The sequence below is a fragment of the Molothrus aeneus genome, chromosome 5 (assembly GCF_037042795.1).
Source record: "Molothrus aeneus isolate 106 chromosome 5, BPBGC_Maene_1.0, whole genome shotgun sequence".
Taxonomy (NCBI): domain Eukaryota; kingdom Metazoa; phylum Chordata; class Aves; order Passeriformes; family Icteridae; genus Molothrus; species Molothrus aeneus.
Window position 1 is genome coordinate 17,303,733 of NC_089650.1, and position 20,323 is coordinate 17,324,055.

The 20,323-nt window shown below is 42.7% G+C and overlaps 1 protein-coding gene across 2 annotated transcripts in view; it reads right to left on the reverse strand.

The window, feature by feature from the left end:
- SYN3 (synapsin III) overlaps nucleotides 1-20,323 on the reverse strand; it is a 190,256-nt gene that overhangs the window by 30,692 nt on the left and 139,241 nt on the right. For both annotated transcript variants that reach the window (XM_066551033.1, XM_066551035.1), the window contains one exon: nucleotides 7,015-7,077. In XM_066551033.1, the coding sequence (XP_066407130.1) occupies nucleotides 7,015-7,077 (63 nt within the window). The remainder of the gene's footprint in view (nucleotides 1-7,014; nucleotides 7,078-20,323) is intronic.

The following is a 20,323-nucleotide window of genomic DNA, read 5'->3' on the forward strand; positions in this document are numbered from 1 at the left end:
GCAATTGAAAATGTTCTCTCTAATGGGCCTGAGGACTTTTGGCTGGGTTAATAAAGAGGGGGGACTCACCAAGGACACAAAGTAAGAAATGAAAAATAAAGATGACTCCCACAGTGCTACACCACTGCACAGTCCTCAGGAAACAGCTCTGGCAGCTTCCCCGGCCTGTGCCAGAGTACTTCCCATGGACTTTTCAGAAAAAGCAACTCACAGAAGTCCCCTTGTAGGGGATCACAGCCTTATTTCCCACCAGGCATCGAAATAATCACCACACCAAAGCTGAAATCTGAGCCACCATTTGTTAATTGTTAGAGCCAGCCAAATTTCACAAAACAACAGCCATGTTCTGGGTTAATGCTGGTTTATCCCAGGGTACGGTTATTACTTCATAAACAGGAAGCACTCAAGTTACAGTCAAATTAGATTTATTTTCCTGCCTTATCTATTGAGTCCCCCATTTTATGAGCTTTCTACTTTTAAATTTTGTATAATTCATTTCCTCCTGCCTTGTAACCCTTTTAGATGTCAATAAGATATCTATTTTCCTAACAGAAGAAAAAATCCCAGACATAATCGAAGCCAGGATGGCTATAGTGTGACACCAGAGGACATTATTTAAGAAGGTACTATTAAAAATCAATCTAGTGCAAAGTTACGAATTTACCTAACAAGAGACAAATCTGTCTTCTAAAACGGCAGGTTGGCCAATACATGAAACTGATAAAAGGAGTTGAAAAGAAACCAACAGGAAGCCATTTTCCCCTTCTCTCTCTTTTATTTTGCAATCTTCTTAGGATAAATGCTATATTCCATTAACTGCATAGGGAATGCAAACAGTGAATACAAACACAGCCCCTGCCCTGGCAGCCTGTTTGCTTAGCTGTGCTGGCTGTTTGAGCAGCAATAGACTCATTCTGAAGACATAAGGTGCTGTTTGCTGTAGCATTTTAGTGACCTGCTAAGAAGGGTTTGGGCCAGTGTGTTGACAAATGCCTTTTCTGAGTAAGAAAGCTCCTCCTTCCCTTCTGGCTCTCTTCTCTAACCCAGGCACCAGTTGGAAAGGGGAGTCTGGCTGGTTTGCTGGGGACAGGCTCACACAGATGTGACCATCCCTTTGCCCTGTGGTGGCATCTCAGAGCCTGATGCCACCACATGACCTGCATCTGGTACCTGTTGCCATCCTCAGCCTGCCCAAGAAGAACTGATCTTTCTGCCTGTGGCTGGAGAGCAGTCCAAGGAGCAGGTCATGAAGAAACATTCTGCTCCGTCCCTGTTGCAGACCTTGTTTTGAGATCTTTCTTGCAAGGCAGAATCGGTTCTGGCAGAGTTAAAACTCCACTGTGGCAATTTCCTGGGCAGTCTGAGCCACACCTCAGATCTGTGAGCACAGGTTCCTTTAGTGAAGGATCTGTCTGGGTAGAAACTTCTGCTTCCGCTGTCTTACAGGTCCCTATCTGCTGCCTCTTCTACATCCCAGATGTTCCTGGACACCAGGGTCCCAGGGCTACAGCTCTCCTCCCTTATCCTTAGTCTAAGCACTGCAAGGTCTGGCTTTGCAGTCCCCTTGTGCTTTCATTATGTGGCCACATGAAAAAATAATTGGGTAGCCAAAGTGCCATAATTATTTAGTCTGCTAGGACTTCCCTAGCCTTGCCTCTCTTGAGTGTCATCCAGTGTGAACTCTGCTTTTGAGGTTAACTCTGCCCTACAGGCTAAACACACATCACTTTGGAGATAACTTGCAGAAGCGCTTTCTGTGTCTAAAATGAGGTTAGAGCCAGGTTCAGCTGGAAGGTGAGTGTCCAAGGCTGAGCCAGGACTGGACTTGGCAATGTGGTGTTTAACTGAGTCTTGGTAGGCTTGTGAAAATGCACAGTCTGAGTGTTTTCCTCCAGAGGAACTGGTGCAGCCACACAAAGCTTGTGATTTTTCGTCCATCTTGACCTGCTCTCAGCCTTTCTGTAGGGACCCTACCATCTTGGGATAGTGGGTCTTCAGGAACAGTTCTGTGCAGATGGTTTCTGCACAGAATCCCTGCACTGAATCTCTCCTTTCCTCTACCTGCACTGAATCTCTCCTTTCCTCTACCCCAAATTATGCTCTTATTCTCAGAAAATACCCAATCCAACTGACACACAATCAGTTTAGGCTTAACTTTGGCCCACCCCATAATAGTGAAGTCACAATGGCATCTGCATTTCCTTATTATCCTCACACTGAAGTTCCCCATCTGCTGCCTTTAATGCTTTCAACCTTCCTAGTACAGAGCCCAGGTCTTGGCTGCTGTGGTCCTTGGTGCCTTGAGTCAGTCACTGTTTCCTGTGTTCAACAAAAGCTTCCAGACTGATGTGCAAGAAATGGGGATGTTTTGCTATTTTCAAGACGTTTGGAACATCCTCACTCATGAGTCAGTGGGAATGCAGTGATTGGCCTGCTCTGTTGTGAATGAATGTTACATGTCAAGTCATTATTTGTCTTCTCCAAAAGAAAATATTTGTTCCTTGACAAACTGAGGCAGCCCTTTCCCTTCCTTTCCCCTTTAGCACACTGGATTTTCAAAGCTCTCACTTTTGGAACATTCTATTTCCAGTCCCGAGAGAGACAAGGTGACGAGCTGTCCTTCCTGATAAAAACCTTGCAGTATTTTTACATTACAGAGTGGCTCTGTTTAGTTTGTGCTATATTTATACTAGGGGAAAAAAGAAGCAGAGAAGTCTTTCCCATCCAGTAAGAGAGAAAATAACTCTGAACATATTATTACAAACAACAAGTTTTTCTTCTACAATGTCATAAATTCATCTGAGCCAGGATTTGAACTGGGAAGGTGTTTTCATAATTATGGGGCAGGAAGGGGCAGGAAGGGACAGCAGTGACTCTTAAACTGACCTAATTTGAGAGGTCTAAAAATAAAGTAGGAGTAGCAAAATATACATATATATAAAATTGATATAAATATATGTAAATTCACATGAACAGATACTGGTTTTCCTCTCTTTGTAGATCTGGCAGTTGTTTCCTTCTCATGATCTGATAAAGAAGAGGTGAAGAGGCTCTTTGAGTGAATTTGCAGTACTGGGCTCTGTTCCTAGGGCACTTTAGGGTCATGTTAGCACACAAATGGCAAATACTAACACACTCAGAGCTTTATTCTTTTCCATGGGCTCTGGCATTATGAGATCCGGAGTCAGGAAGAAGTGTTATTCCTTTCTCACTGCAGTGCAGAGAGAGAGCCAATCACTTCTGGGGTAGGTAGGCTCAAACTGCACAATGATTAAAAATGCCTTGATCTCCAAGGAGCTGCTGGATAAACAGCAGTTCTGTTCTGTACATGGAAAGACATCTCTTAGTGTCCATCCGTGGTTTTCCTGGAAGATTCCTTGAGTACTGTTGATCTTGTGAGTTTGGGCAACTTAAATACAACATGAGAAAGGTCCTTCTCTGCTGACTCCATTGTAAACAGTTGTCTAAGCAGTATTTTTACAAATATTTTATTTGTATCGATACTGCACAGGGCCAGCAGCACAGAGAGCACTTGTTATCATCTTCCAGTGCCATGGAAATATGAACTGACTCCAAATTTTGGAAGGAGGATAATGATGGCCATGGGAGGGGCTGAGGGGCATGTGTTCTGTTTTTAGATTAGAAGCTTGTCTGTTCCTGGGTGAAGGCTATTACTGGTGTCTCTGTTCAAGTCAATAGAGAAGCTGTTGTTTCTGCTTTTCTCAATGGAAATTTCTAAAGATGCCTGTTATTGCAAATGTATTTTCTCCATCTCCATGTGCACCTCACATGCACACATCACTTGGCAAGAGCATTTCTTTCACAAATGGTATACTGCCATCCCTTTTGGTTCTGATCCTGAATAATAGCTACTCCTCTCCCAAGCTGAAGACAGTTGTGGTGACCTACCCTTAAGGGGAAAGGAGTCAATAGAGCCTATTTTGTACAAGTCCTACTGTGGTTATTTTTCATTTTAGCTTTGAGGATTCTTTGTTTAGCCCTCTAATTAAAAAATGTGGTGAGTGAATTTTCTGAAAATTGTGTCAAAACAAACAATATGTGAAAATGAAAGTCTATTATAATTATGCTCCTTCTAGCAATTATTGCAAAATAATAAACATTCAGCACTCACACTGCCAAGAAGGTTATGAACATGAATTAGCAATAGGTATCAGGTAATCATTATAATTCCTCTAGTCTGTAACACAGAGAAACTGAAGAAAACTGTGAAATGACACAAATCTCCCTGAAAGCAGATGGTAGAACTTTTTGGGCAAGAGGCATTTTCTGCATCCAGAATTCTTCTGGCTCCTGGCCACTGCCTCAGACAAATAAAGAATAACAATGCCAGGACTTCCCATCTTTGCTCATTATTCTATCTGTTGGTGCCTCCCATTACACGTGATTTTATCGTTAATAACAAAAATAAAAAGTAACAACTTCCTTGACAATTTCTCTTGTAATAACACTGAATCCTCACATCCTTTGAAGCACCAATTACAGGTACACATACATGGCTCACTATCTTGGCATCATTTGTTGCAGTAAGTACTATTTTAATACTCACATGTGTACTTTGACTAATATATTGGTTATTCTATCTTTTGTTTCTCCAATCACTGATTTAATACAAAACATGACCTGACACAGGTGCTTTATTAACATTTACTTTGTTGCACACATCAAACCAAAAGCAAACCTATCTCTTTTCATATTATGTATATTTTATAGCTAAAGACCTGCTATTTCCTGCTATCTTCTCTAATTCTGAAAACCAGTGCAAGGAAATAATTTAGCTCTCTCTAATCTCACTGGTTATTGCTTTTGCATTATGATGGTTAAAAACAATATAATGTCTCCTGGGAACTTCCCTCTTCTACATTACTTTATTGTAGGTTTGATTTTTTTTAATCTGTAGGTGTTACTTTTCTAGTATACCCATAATTGCACTTCTCTGTATTTCTCCTGATATTTTCTGCAGTTTCTTTTGTCAGTCCTGCTTGGGCTTGAAACTTACTGTTTCAAAAAAAGCATGAAACAAATTCTTGCTACTTGTGTTTTAAACCAACTGATTTATTCTTTATTTTATTTTATTGTTCTTTCTTTTTTTGCTCTGCAATGAAATGCAGTGAGACTGAACAGAGAAAATTTAATCAGTCTCAACTTTTCTTCAGGCTGCTTGTGGCTGGAGAAGGGCCCAAACTAAAACCATAAGGTCAACAACCCTTGCTTCCTGTACCTTCCCATCTACAGAACAGAGCAGTGTCGAAACTCCGTGCCCAAATGCACATCCAGACTTTGCTAGTAGTCACTAATTTCATAATGGACTAAAGTAAACTTGGCTTCAGACTAATTCTTTCTTCTAAAATGCTGGCTGTTAGCCTATCTTTATCTGGAATGACTTCCTACATATCCTCCTTGTACCTCTGAGTACAATTGTGCCAGGAGTCTGAATAGAACCTCTCTTCCTCCTTCACTTCTGACAGCAAAAATCAATATAGTTAAAGAATAAAAAGGGAGGGAAAGTATGAGGTGGAAGAAGATCTGGTGTGTGCAGAAGACAATAGCTAAATGTTCTGCTGAGAGTTTTGTCTGGAAATGCTGTTGAGATTGGAGTACTTCTCTCTGATTCTGCCCTCATTTCTGTAGCCACTAGGGATCCTTGCTGCATGAGACACATGAAGCCCTGCATTACAGGTGAAATGGCAGAGCAGACAGGGACATGCAGGCTTGCAAGGTCTCAGGGGAGAGGTTTTCCTCCTGGTTTGTCCTGGTTGGTTTTTGCTAATTAAACCCTTCCTAGGAACAAGTTAGTGGCTCCATAACAAGCACCTTAGGCTGTCTGCACACACTCTAATTCCATGACACCTCTGCCTGCTTATCATAGACAGTACCAATATATTAAACAACATTTCCTGCTTATTCACATGTTTGTTCCTTGATGCTGAAAGCCAACTCCACCACTGGCACAGAGATCTGTGCCCACTTCCTCCCCAGCAGCTACCATCCAGACAGGGGAACATTGCAACCAGAGCAAGAAAGATTATTAGATCCTCCATGTGCAATCCAGCAAGCCAGAAAGGGCTTCAGTTTCCAGAGCACAACAAACAAACTGTACCAAGTTTAAATTTGGTGTAACTATAAATACTTTTCAGGCAAAGTGTGAGGCTAGGAGAAGGTCTGTCTGCTCTAGGGAGGCACTGCGACAGGCGTATCAGTTACCAAGTTCATGTACCACTCATTTGGATTCAGAGATGATACCTCAATTTTGTACTTCTGAACAAACCAAGTTTTAGACAGATAGGGGACCCCTTTTGAAAAGATATATGCAAGAAAGAGGAGACTCAAGTGCAGTAGGAATGTGCAGATGATGCCTCACTGAAAGGGGAGCCCAGTCACCCCAAAAAACAGGGGCTGCTAATTCACTAGGGGAATAAAGATCCCAGAGAGCCTGGGAAAAACAAACAGGTCCTTCTGGGTAGTGAACTGTTTTTCAGGATTCCTTGGCAGGCAACCAGCCACTCTGCTTTGTAAGGTCCTGTTCTTCCTTGCAAGGAGGAAAAAAATAACTGAAGGGCTCCCATTTTTTGAATAAGGTCATCATAATGCACTCAAGAAGCCCAGTGCCACATCTCCTCATTGTGAGCGCTATGGGGTGTAGCTGCACTTTACAGGTGCTTGAATAAACAACACTACCACTTTCAGGAGAAGAGAAAATGTATAAAAGACAAGCCTAATGACTTCAGCCCAGCCAGTTTTCCCCCACACTTCACCAACCCCCCTTCCTGCATCCCAGAAAGCCTCCAACCCAATCCCACTGCCTGTCTCCAAGTGCGTGACAGTGGAAAAAGGCCTTTTCTCCCACAGGAACAGCCAGTGCGACCCAGATAGGTTGTGGGGAGGTTTAACCCCTTGGCTGGCTGGTCACATGCCATGTGTAATCACAGGAATGCTGAGCCACATATGTATCTGTTTCCAGATATATAGATATATATATTTTTTTCTTTTACTTACCTTTCCCATTCCAGCATGAGCATGTCCCAGCTTGACCACTACAGGAAAATTTGGAGTTGTGAGCTGAAAGACAAAAGGACCCTTTCATTAGATTTTTTCCCCCCAGTCACTGTATTTGGAATAATTTTCTTTGATTTAGTAGCTTTTACTCCCTTCCTGGATACTGTAAACTGCGTAATAAGAAGGCCAAATAAAGTTTGCCTGGATGATAGGGAAGTGAGCAAATAGCGCTTTACTGGATCCCATATGATTGAAAATGGAGGCTTGGCAGAATTCCTCAGATCTGACCCACTTCTGCTGTGTGATAGCAGTTTTCCCACTCTGTACATAAGGATTTGTGTACACCCATATGCATGTAAAACACTGTTGCACTTGCAAGCCTGAGTAAGTGAACACTTTCAGATGCTGAAAACACCTGAATGGTGAGAAAGACAAGGGTTGTTTGCTCTTCTCCACACTGACTGCTTTGGCCTTAATAGTGAGTGCACTCCTCCCATCCACAGGGAGGGTGGGGGGACAAGGAGAGAAGGAAGTGGGGCCAACACTTAGGTGCAACTCACAGAGTCCATCTATTCATAAAGCCTGTTTTTCTCTACCTTCAGGGGTGGGTATAGTGAATAAAAGAAAACAAAGAAGGATTGGAATCAGCAATAAAAATAGAAAAAGTCATATTTTCTCCCTGGCTTGTGTGGTGTTTCCATTGGGAAGGGTCCTGCCACCCAAGGCATACAAGGTCCTCTTAGAGCATACGTGGGATTGATTTTACTTGAAGAACTGCCAGTGCCCTCTCTGCCTCTTTTTCTCCAGTTTCAAGCTCATGCAAGGATTCACTTGGAGTGATTGGCTCAGAGCTGGGCAGCTGTACTGGTAGGAAGTGCACATGTCAGGATTAAGTAGGATATATGCACCACATTTCCCCTACGTACTGGCTGGTCCAATTCTACACCTCTGCTTGGCATCCCTGTGCCCTTCATCTTGTCCTGTGCTTATGATTCTTGTGATCTAAGTGCTATTTGTTCAGTATATGGCTGATTAATTTTTATTGCATATCTAATTTCCTTTAAAGGCACTTTTATATTTGCTTAAGTGCCTGAAGTGATGAGCTCTATTCATTAAGCAGTTAACCTGGAGATCTGGCAAAGGGAGGCAGTTGAATTTTGATGGATAAATGGGTCTTCTATTTATTTATGTTTGAGAATAGGTAAACAACTTGTTCTTGTGCTAATTACCAATTGTCTGTACAGGCAGGCAGGCACTATGCCCTAAAGATAGAATGGTGCTGCAGTCTCCATCTGTGGCAGCTCACTATAAATAACAAAATTAGTAATGAACACTGATATGTTTTGCTATTCGGCTGCTTATATAAAGAAATGTCACAAGAGAGGGGAACAGTGAGTGCATCACGTCCTCAAGCAGCCTGTGTCCCTTTCTTCAGGCAGAAAGCTGAAGAAAGATCCTCTTTGGACCACAGAAGGGCATGATAAATCACAGTTCTGGCACAGGCTGGGACCAGCACCACTGCTTCAGAAGAAGAGGCAAAAGACTGACAGGTGGCACTCCTGAAGTCAAATGGTTACATATATGTCCAGGCACATGCTTTTGTCCTCTATTTCACCTTTGCCTCTTTAATTCATTGGAAGAGCCTGAAGTTTAATTTATGCTGGCAAAAATGAATCAATTGGAGGACTGCACCTGAGGCTTACTGAAGATAGGGTTCTGGATGGACCACACCAGGCCTTTAATGCTGGAAGATGAAAGGCAGCCTAGTAGTTGGGGCACCCACCTGCTCAGGCTCTGGGAGATGTGGCTCACTTCCCAGCTCTCTCATCCCTGCGCCATGTGTCCTGTTTGAGCCAAAGTGCTTGCAAGCCCTGGCCTCTGTGCCCTGTTTGGAAGCGGAGGCAGCAGCTGTTCCTACGGAGCAGGAAAAGCAAACTGCACGCTGTGAGCCTGCCTGATAGCCTGGCAAGGAGGCCAGAGAAGTGTGCAGGATAGATAATGCTCTATCGCCAGCTCAAAGCAGACAGAGGCAGGAAGCAATGTCTCTGCTGCTCTGCTTTTTGTTCCCTGCCTGTAATGTTGCTGAGGGAGCCTGCTTGGGCATGGGGCCCAGGAGTGGGAAGCATCTGTTTTCCTGTATACATGCAAAGAAAGTTTGGGATCCAGTAAACAACCCAAGTTTACTGTTAGTCTGGAAAATACCACTGGCAATGACAATGTGCTGCACAAACTTCTCCCTTTCTTTTTGCTTCTTGGAAACATCAGCTCAGCTTTCTGACTAAGGCTTGATCCCATGCCACATAGGGGTGATCAGCATGTTGGGGTCACATGTGGCTTGGCCTAGGCATAGCACTTGGGGCTTGAGGTGAGACACATCCAGACTGTGAACATGTGGTAGCCTTGCTGGGAAAGCTGTGGCTCCAGAGAAATGCTGGTGCATGGTTAGCCAGTAATCTGCCTCTGCCGCTGAAAACCCATCAGATTTCCACATACATGAACCTGTCTTATGGGGGAACCAACAAGAGAGCACAGCACATGCACAGAACTGCATTATATAATGAGGTTATCTAGTGACAGTGGAGTGCCCTTAGCCTGTGCTGAAGTTAAGTGTAATCAAAAGCTCTCCATAGTCTGCAGGACTAAAGCAACCAGAGTCCACAACCATGCACTGGAAAGCCCTTGCTGAAGTGGTGGAAGTGGTTGAACACCACTGCAGTCAACAGGGAGACCTACAGCTTCCACCACAGTCTTGCTGGGACTCAAGTCCCATTTTTGTTGCTAATAAGGTGACCAGCCAACATACTTGACAAGCACCCAGATGGATAGGGAAGCCAAAAGAAGGGAGAATCTGTTATGCACACAACTCTGATGCAATTCACACACAAAAACAGTGAGAAGATCTGTAGGTGGCCAAAGCCACCATAAGGGCAGACCCCTGAGATGAGTATTTACACATACTGAGTCATAAATTTCCCAGGAAAAAAGATTATTATAATCACAGAATAGCATCACATTTTAATAAGAAAAGCATGTTTTTACTGAAATCATGCAAAGACATATATCTGTGTCTTTCTATGTGTTGCAAGGGCTCCTCTTTTCTCAGAAAAATAGTGAAAAACACTTTGATAATTTTGACATGTGCATGAACTGTTGACAGGACTGTTATAAATGAAAGTAGCAGGTTTTGGGATGGGTCTGTAGTGCTGCAGCTAGCTCAGTGATCATATGCAGGGTGTTAGTTCATATGCATAACTCAACCCTTTGAATTAAAATCTTACAAATGTATTCCCAGTGGTTGTGGCAAAGCCTTGAGGTGCCAAGGATTACATAAATGTCTAGAGCTTGTCGTATGTAGAGGCCTGTTAAGAGTCAAACAGCAATTTGAATCCTGAACTAGCAACTCATCTGTGTCTTTGATAGTAGGGAAGAGAGTCATGAAAATAATTTCCAACTTAGAACACCGATGGCCCAAAGTGTACCATTTCAGCCCCTGATTTTCAGAGCTCTGCTCTGTGTGTAGTGTCACTGCAAAGACAACTTTGCACTTTATCAGTTTTGGCAGTGGTGTGTAAAATTAGTGCTGGTATGGACACATTAACCTTTATTTGAAAACAGTGTGGCTGTCAATTGCGACACTTTCCCCTTTACCTTCTGCCCCTCCTTTTCAAAAAATAATGAGGGCTTCAGTACTTTTTGTAAATTTATGAATATTTTCTCTATTCTTTTCTGGTGGAGCAGTAGAACAGAGTTGGATCTAAACTGATCTGAAGGAAGGAATGTTAGACAGGCAGTGTTCAAAGCCAGGTTGGACAAGGTCTTGAGCAACTTGGTCTAGTGGGAGATGTCCCTGCACATGGCAGCAGGGATTACAGATGATCTTTAAGGTCACTTCCAACCCCTTAACAATTGATGATTCAATGAAACCTGTGAGACCCTCAAGAGAGAGGTTGATTTTAAGTTTGTGATTTTTTGTACTGTCCTATAGTCCATGAACAAAGTAGAATGTCTCTTTTGATTTCCTTCTGCTATGTATAGTTTTGTGCATTAGTTCACCTTAGCTAGTTCATTTTATACAATTAACTTTCAGTTTCTAGAACTATTCTTTCTTCTACAAAACCCTTCCAATCAATGCTAAAATAAATAGTACAGGCTGCAATTACATAATGGAGCAAAAACTCCCCCATATTAGAAGGAATTTGGGGTGGTGAGAGATGGGGTCATTAAAACTTTGTTCTCTTGGCATTGGTACTGTATTACCATAGCATCCAGTGTTTTCAACCAGGCCAGAAGGCCCCATAGCACAAGGTATTGTAATTTTGCCCTCACCCTTCCCCCATAAGCAATATTCTGATTTGAAAAGAAAAGAAAAATTTTTCTTTTATACTCTAAAACTGATTTTTATGTTTACTTAGCTGCTTTCACTTGTATGATGACAAAGTCTGGTTTGGGTGGGTACCTAATGGATGATGGGAATGTTGTTCACGCACTTGAGACCTAAATGTTGGAAGTAACGTGTGTGGCACTTCCCTGGTGTCAATTAAGTTGAAGGAGATGTGAACATATAATTTCCTGTAAAAGCAAGCAAGCTGATTCAAACCTACAGGAAAATAATGATGTCATGACATTATGTCATTGTGTTTATGGAACTATCTTACTAAAAACTTGAGCTGAAGATCAGCACCGGAGAGATCAGGGCCGCATGTGATATGGTTTCCTGTAAGACACACACCTGTGTGTTGATTACTGTATTGTAATTAGAGCACAATGAAGAAAAAGATTATTATCTGGGGAAAGAGGGCCTCAAGACAGCTTTCAAGACAGTTGAAGTAAATCCTGAGGAAGAGTAGGTATCTGCAAAGGTCTCAGGAGGAAGGAGGAGATAGGGGGTATGATGAGAAGAGCAGGGAGATACTTGTGACAGGAGGAGTTCAACGACAGGTGGATCACAACAGCATTATATACAGGTAGGATCTGAAGCAGTGGGGCAGTTGATGGACGAGATGGCAGCAGGGTGGTAAAAATATCCTTTGATTCTCCCATTGCTTTGAAAAAGTACAACAAAAGAGAAAAAAAAAAGAAACCCCAACAGCAGCATGACCTAATCCCCACATCCTCGAGTAAACAAACCACAAACCAATGTTTCAGGGCTCCTAACACTTTCTGTGGTTAGAATGGGTCATGGAAGTGAATAAAAAGTGGTAAGCACAAACTGGAACATTTTGTCATTGATTCCACCTCTAATGTTATGTAACTTCTTTATTTGAGACAAGACATATTTGGGTTCCCCTAGTGGAGAATAGGAGTGTGAGCATATGATATTATTCTAATTCCTTTGGAGCTTCAAGGGTGAGAATTATACTAACATATCCAGACAAGCAGATGCTCAGCAAAAAAACCCCAAAATGCAGTATGTGTGTACTTGTATTCACACTTCACACACATATCTAGCAGTCCTGGTTGATAAATCCCCTCTACCACATATCAAACCACAAGCAGGTTTTTAAAAGGTTCTATGACTTCGTAGAAAATTTCTATAATTCCTTAATGCATGATGTTACTTGGCTATTTTGCAGTGGTGCCTTTAAGGAAGCTTATCTTTCCTTTTTTGCTAGGAGAGTGAATACATTCTCCCAAGTCCTTATGTTGAGAAACTGTCCAAATATTTTTTGTGGGATGCAGTGAAAAAGAAGAAGAAACTCGAGTTTCATTTTCCTCCTGACCTGAATTGTGTGCCTTTTGCTGTATTTTTCTCTAATTAGAAAATTCCATCCCACATGTAAATGCAAAGGAAGAGATGGTGAACACCAGTTGTTAACTGTCGCATCTAAGCTATGGTAAAAGATATAAGGAGACAGATGGGAAATAAAATGCTTTATGAATTTATGCTGGAGTCTTCAAAGCCATCACTTTTCTAAGAATCCTTGGGGTTCACAAGATACTGGCCAACAAACCTCTCTTCACTTGGCAGGTATGACTGTCTCCTTTTCTTTGGGAAAACTCCGAATTCTCACTGATTTCAAAATGGGCAGCATGGGGTTTCTTTGGAGAGAAAAAACTTCCCTAAACTTTACGGAGGCAAACAGCCTTTTGCAACAAGTCTCACTGAAGCCAATCATGACCCAGTTACTGCTGGTCTCTAATCTCACCACACAGTCTCCTGCAGGTACATTTCTGTCACCAAAGCACAATGTGCATATGGTTCTCACCCTGACTTTTACACACAGGGAAGCTGTGTGTCCAGACTGCAAAGCTGGGAGGCCCCCACATGACTCCAAGGGCTTAGCTGCAATTTCACAGCCTTCTGTAGCACATCTGAGAGTAGTGTAGTTATCTCACTGTAAAATAAGAAGCAGGTCCTGGGCTTATTAGTGTATTCATTGTGAAATACCTGCCTGCCACAGAAATGGCTCCAAAGTTTTCTTTTAAGCCTCATGCCCTTGTGAGTGCCAATGACCATGTGCAGACTTGGCCAGCATTGCCATGTCAGATGCTGGCACGAGCAATGAGCCATGGATGCTGCTTAGTACAGGCAATGGGATACTAGAATATTTGAAATACTCTCTGGGCTCCTGAAAGCTCCTGGGTAATGAATCACCACCTCCTTCCCTCTTGCCCTTCTTCAGCACTGAAAGCCATAGAAATAGCAGCACAGAGGACCAGGCACAGTTGGACTTCTTCGAAAGGTTAATTTTTTTTTACTTTTTTAAAAGCACAGTTAATAATCTTGATTAATGCCTCAGGAGGGACTTTGGACATAAAGAAGAATGAGGATTACGGGAAGTATCACCCTGAAGCTGGCATCTCATGCCACATCTATACAAGTAAATAGAACAATGACATAGCAAGGACACTGGCCCTGATTTGCCTGTACTGTTAAATCGTTAGACCAATCTCTAGCATATTCTGTCTCAAGATGAATAAGCTTCTCCCAAGCAATTCCCAAGCACAACATGGAAGCACCATAAGTCTGCAGACATGCCCCACATAACACTGGAGGCTAGAAGAGCTTGATAACACACACAGCTGTGGCTGGGCCATGACAGAGCTGCTGGAGAATGAGCCTGGCACTGTATGGTTTGCTACTGCTAATATAGCCTCTGTGTGCCTCACTGGGTTGAGCAGGAGAGTAGTTCTTATCTTGCATTATGTATTATATTTGTCCACTGCCACATTAGTGTTTCATTTTGGTTGTACACACAAACTGTCTATCTCATGAAGCCAGATGTCATACCATTCCCATATGACAGTTTCCACTGACTACATTTTTCAGGCTGACCTCACAGTGGGTCCTTTTTTTGGCTTACAGCCACAGATATTTACACCACATTTCTTTTGCCTGCTGACCTGGAAAGTCAGGTATTGCCTCACATGAGAAATGTTTGAGCTAGGGGCTCAGTTTGTTCTGTTTTACAGGTAGATCATATTTTCAGCTTTTTGAGCTCTTAGGCTCATGCAGGAATTCAAATACTTTGCTAATGTGGACTGGAGTAAAATACACATCCCCTACTTTTTGTGCTCTGGGGCACTAATGCGGGGAGTAAATCTTGTTCTATGGATTTCCCTCCTTCTTGAGATGCACGCGGAATTAAACAGTGGCAACAACTCTTCTTAACCTGAATTTGTTGTGGTGTCTTTTTTAGGCACCTAGAGCGGGTGGGGGCCAGGTATGAGCTCTGCTCTTCCTACATCCTCATTCTTGTGCTTCACAGTTTCAAGCTTCTTTCTCCAGATAAAAATCTTCTGTGTTTATCCAGACTAATTTTTGGCTCATGTCAGAGACATTGAGGACATGAAAGGCAGCCATTGTATCCCATGTTTGAATTAGCTCTGTGTCTGTTGAGATTTCTTGGGAACTTTCAAATTACATGTTTTCAGCAGGAGCCAAAAACTGTAGGAAGGGCTGTATTTCACAATCTCTCCAAATTCAGCAATTGCTTGGGAAAGAGAATGAGGTTGCAGGGGGCAAATTTTATATTTTGAAAGGTGAAAGTATCATGTTTCAATGATTCAGTGAATGAGCACTAATTAACTTCTTCCCCCATCCCCAGTCCAAATGGGACATGGAATGCTTTCAAACTGCAAAAGGGAAGTTTTTCTGACATGAATTAAATTTCTCCATGTTTCATTCTTGAGGCTTTTGGAGATATTCAAAACCTTGAAACCTCTCAAGAGCTGAGAAATACATTTTCCTGTCTAAGGCTTCAAGGGCATCGGTCCACATTGGCACCACTTGGGTATTTGTCTCCCTCTTGTGTCTCATTCCATGAGAAAAGATACAATCCTGCCCCACCTGTTTGATAAAGCCCCTAGAGCTCCCAATGAATTGGAAGAGGCTGTGGGTGACCTGTGCTCCTAACTGTCTGCGAACTCAGTGCTAAGAGACAACCTAGTTTGATTAGCAATAAAATGCAAAAAGGGAGATCAAGCAGGCTCCACACAGGATACAGGCAGAGTTATTTTCAGCTGGGACTGGCTTCTGTTTACATCTTTCCCAGCTGTAACAAGGAAGGGGCTCCTGAAGTGAAAGCATTCAGACGAAGACAGAAGAAACCACTGTGTGGATCTGCCTTTTTCATCTTGCAACCACCACCTCAGCCAGTGGCATTTTTCCCCCGCTGAGCACACATTGATGTACTACAGGCTGCAACAGCCAAGAATGGTGAGAAGCAGGAAGCAGAGAAATTCCTTTTGGAGTAACACATAGACCCTCTTCTTTACCTTGGGCAAGCCTGGAGTAGCAAAGGATGCTGTGGTCTCTGTGAGCCCACTCCTTCTGTTTGTCTAGAGAGAAAGGGTTCACCCTTTACTGGAAAAAGAGGTGGAGACCTGAGCTGATTTCATCTCTGAGGCAATATCTCCACTTCTCAGGGATAAATGAGACAAATGTGATTGAGTTGGTCCACGCCCAGTACAGGAAGTCATTTTGTTTTTTTCCCAGGCACAGTAATGAGGCTGTTGCGGGATCCAGGTAGGATTATGGAATGCGAGCAGAAACCCACATGGAGGTAACCAGGGATGTGCCCAAAAGAAGGGCATTGGGTTCAGCAGAGGAGCTCATGCCAGGCACTCTGGTTGGAGGTACAACCAGGCACAGTAAAAGTCTGAAACTAGTCTGGAAAAATGTGTTTCTTTTAAAATGTGTTTCTGGAATACAATTCTATCTCTTTTCTTCCCATCAAACTTCATGCCATTAAATTATTTTTCAAATATAGCTGCTGAAATCTTCTATTGAGGTCATGGTTTTTATTCTCATGGAGGAAGTGCCAGCACCTCAGTAATGCAGCAGCTGAACTTCTCTGCAGAGTTTCTGTGCTGCACAAACTTTGCTATCAAAATACACAGATCAAATTTCAGGGGAGCAGGAGTACCTTTTAAACAACAAATCTTTGCACAGACAAAGGAAATAGTTCACTTTCTCGAAGAAGATAAATCATACCTTAACTATTTAGGCTTACATAAAGGCTGCAAAGTAAAGTTAATGCGCAAAAAATTAGGTTCAAATGAGAGAAGCCAAATGGACTTTTCATTTTTTCTTGGTTTCATTTCTTAAACTGTGAAATCAAAGAGAGTTTTTAAACAAAGAGAGTTTTGTATTCTTGCAGACCCCTCAACTGATTGGTTTTCATCCATCAGTTGTAGGTGGGACAATAAAGAAAATATTCAAAACTTCCCATACAGAAGTGGCTTGGCTAATTCCATCCTCAGAGAGTAGCAGGTGTCCCTGCAATGTATCACAGTGCACTTTTGGACTTCAGTAGCAACAATCTCTGATACTGAACCTTGAGGACAGAGTGCTATTTCATATGCATTTTGTAGACAGCCTAATTAGTTAAATTAGCTTGTCTGCATCATAAATGTAAAGCAGCGCACATTGGATTTGTCTCTAATTGTGGCATTGCTTTGGTGATGGGTTGCAGACTTCTTTTTTTTTTCTTTAACTTTCTCATTAGTACTTAGCTTTAGGCATTTGTGAGAAACCACAGCCTCCTAAAGCTCCCACTCCTGTCCTCTTAATTTTGACTCACAAGGTTTTAATGGATGAACAGAAGGCAAAGAAAGCCTTTGGTTCTCATACCATTCAGCAAACCTCCGGCTGGCACTGGCATTGTTTGGGAACCCTTGTGGGGATGAAAGCAAACTCTGTACAGATGTGGCCTCTTCTGAGTCTGCCCTTTGAGGCCTGTTGATTCTCAGAACAAAAAGCACGTGAGGAGGGTGACTGGCAGGGGATTTCCATGGAGTGCTCTAAGTGAAATTATTTTAAACTGATCCTGCACCACACAGGGATAATAATAGTCCTTGGTAGAAGGGGTTCTCAAAAGCACAAATGCTGCTCTGATCCTTTCTTTGTACAGAGTAAATTTTTCCATAACCTCAGTGGGACACTGTGTGGAGATTCTCTGGGCTGATAGGCTCATGAAGCACATCATGATGCAGGCCCACCAGTTTGGAGCAGGAAAATGTAGGGCTGCATGAATGTGGTAAAAAACCCACATGTAAATGGCTTTTGAAGGGACAGTTTGGGTGTTTCCGTTCCCAGACCTTTCTGGGGAGGGAGCATGGGTCTGGCCTACATGGATCTAGCTGCTGCTGTGTATTTTTGGACCTCGGTCTCCACCTGTGAGAAGTTAATGGAGTGAAGCCATCTGGTTGGCTATCTCTGTGCCTGCTGGGAAGACACGTCCACAGGGAGCTAATGACAAATCCTGTCTTTTCTTCCTAAGCCCTCACACTGGGAGTTTATGAGGCATGATATGCGAACCCTGCCCCACAGAAGGATTAACCAGCTCTCTGAAACTGGGAGTGGTAAATGGGATCCCTCCTGAAACAAATCCCACTGTGAGTACAACCACTGATTAAATTGGGGCTTTGGATGGTAAAACTGTAACCAGGGCAGGAAATTTGATTGCATCCATCAATCCAGCTGTCTGACTTCATGTGGCTGATGCTGTCCTGAGCTCATCGCTGCGGCAGCACAGCATCGCACATGTAAGGTTTGGAACCCCGGCCACACCGAGGGCAATGGGAGTCAGCGAATTCATTTTGATGAGGCCATGCTTTCTTTTGCAATATCTGGTAAAGAATGTTTATCTCAAATTCCTCTCCTACCCTGAGGTATTTTCACTGTTTTATTGCTCAATGATGTAACTTTTAAGCAATCCATATGAAGATGGTCTTTCACGCCCAAAGCTGAGGCTGACTGAGAGTAGAGGGACAGCTGAGAGGCTGTGGCCATTCACCCAGCTTCTGGTGCAAGGTCCCAGGGGAACATGGACCAAAGCTGCCTCGAAGTGTCCCCACAGCAGGGAGAAACAAGCTTTTTCAGGAATTTGGAGCAGTGCTGGGAAAGCTCACAGAGAGGGGGGAAGCTGCTGACCCCTTCCACTCTCATCTCTTCCCACACATCTGTGAGGTCTCAGATGAGGTCATTGAGGACAGGCTGGGACTCTTCCTTCTAGGGTGGCACATCTCCATGCCACACCAGCACTGGCCTGGGACCATGGACCTCATTTGCCCCAAAGTTTCCAGGTTGCCAAGTAATGCCAGGAGACACAAATTACTTCTATATGTGATTTCATTCTTTTATGCCATAAGCTAATTGCTTCCTTGTACCACAATATGTTCCAGCTGTCAGTCTTTATCTGTTTCTGGGTTTCTTCTGTCACTCTGGAGCATGGGCAATTTAGAAATGGTTCCCACATTTCCTCTTTTACTTCAAAAGAAACAAGAAAACAAAACACTCTTAGGCAAAATCTGGCTGCTCCTAACTGTACTTCTCCATGTGAGAGGATCCAAGATCAGATTTTCTAAAATATTACTTATTAAAAGGGTTACTCTGCATTTGTTGATGAAGAGCAGAGCTTCTTTGGGGATGCTGCACACATAGAAGTACAGACAGAACTGGGACAAGCTAAGCAGTGCAGTATGTGACAAAGTGTTAATGTTAACATGGTGAGACTACTTGTCCAAACTTACAAAGTCTGGCTTGGGAGGGAGAATAAGGACCCTTCATTTGTAAAATTTGGTGTAAACTTTCTGTGTCTCCACCAAAAGATGATATTAATTATATGACATTAATTATATTGAATTCACATCTTTAGATCCAGTGGGCTGGTTGAGAGGTGATTAGGTGGTACAAAGTCCTGTATAGAGAGCCAGAGATCAGATTTTCAGAGCTACAAGCATGTGAGAAAGGGATTATACAGGTCCTTCTTGTCCAAGCACAGCCTTAAAACATTTCCCAACACCCAATATTATTTTTAATGTGCTTTCAAGATATAAAATAGTATATCAGTTTTAATATTTTTCAACTGCAAATATGTTATGAAGGGAAGAGAAGATGTATAAGGAGTTGCCCAGAGAGGTGGGTGAACTTGGCAGCAAAATTCAAAGCTGACCTTTTCAAAGTATTAATCACTGGCTAAGCTAACATCTGGCTTGTAACTTCAACAGAAGACAGGATGCTGACTTTACGGAAAGAGTGAGCGGGAATTTTTCAGTGAATCAGTAGGAAGACAGAAATGGCTGTATGGAATAGGTGTGAATTGTTAGGGAGCTGCCTAAATGGGATGAAGCAGAGGCTATTTTGTTTAATTCAGTGTGAGTGTTGCAGAAGACAGATGCCCATGGACACCCTGATTCTTGGTTCCTACTACTCTCCTTTGCTTGCAGCTTATTGATGGATACCAGCGACATGAAGAATTAAATAGCCAGGTGTAAACTGAAACAGCTCCGAAACTCAGTGACCTCTAATTCAGCCTCATTAGTTTGGTCTGTCCTGTGAGTGCCAGATGGTGGCCAGAACTTTTAACCCAAGCAATGGCCAGAAAGAGAGGTCTATGTTGTTCATGAGCATGGTGAGTTGCAGAATGCAGCTTAAAATGCAGTTGGGCAAATATATACAGCAATTAGGAGGGTAGATTTAAACTGTGCAGGAAATTTTTGTAAGGAATGCAGTTTATAGCGACTTCAGATGACATTAAGAATGATAGGTGCTACTGCTATTCCTCACCAGTTCCTCTCTGTGAACACAAGAGTCAGCAGTGATTGATACTTTGGCCCTTTGGGTCATGCTTGGGACAGGGGCTTTGCTTGCCAGCTTGGCTATGGGAAGTGGGTCGTTTTGTGGAAATCCATTTGGGGTATGAGGCCAAAACCCAGCATGTGTTCTGGCAGTAGTGGAGGGCTGGAACTCCTCTCTGTGAGATAGCAGCCCAAGCCTAGCTGGCCAGTCAAAACACTGGCACTCAGAGATCACATTGTAAATCTCACGTTAGATGTGCCTCACATTTGCAAAGGATGATACAAT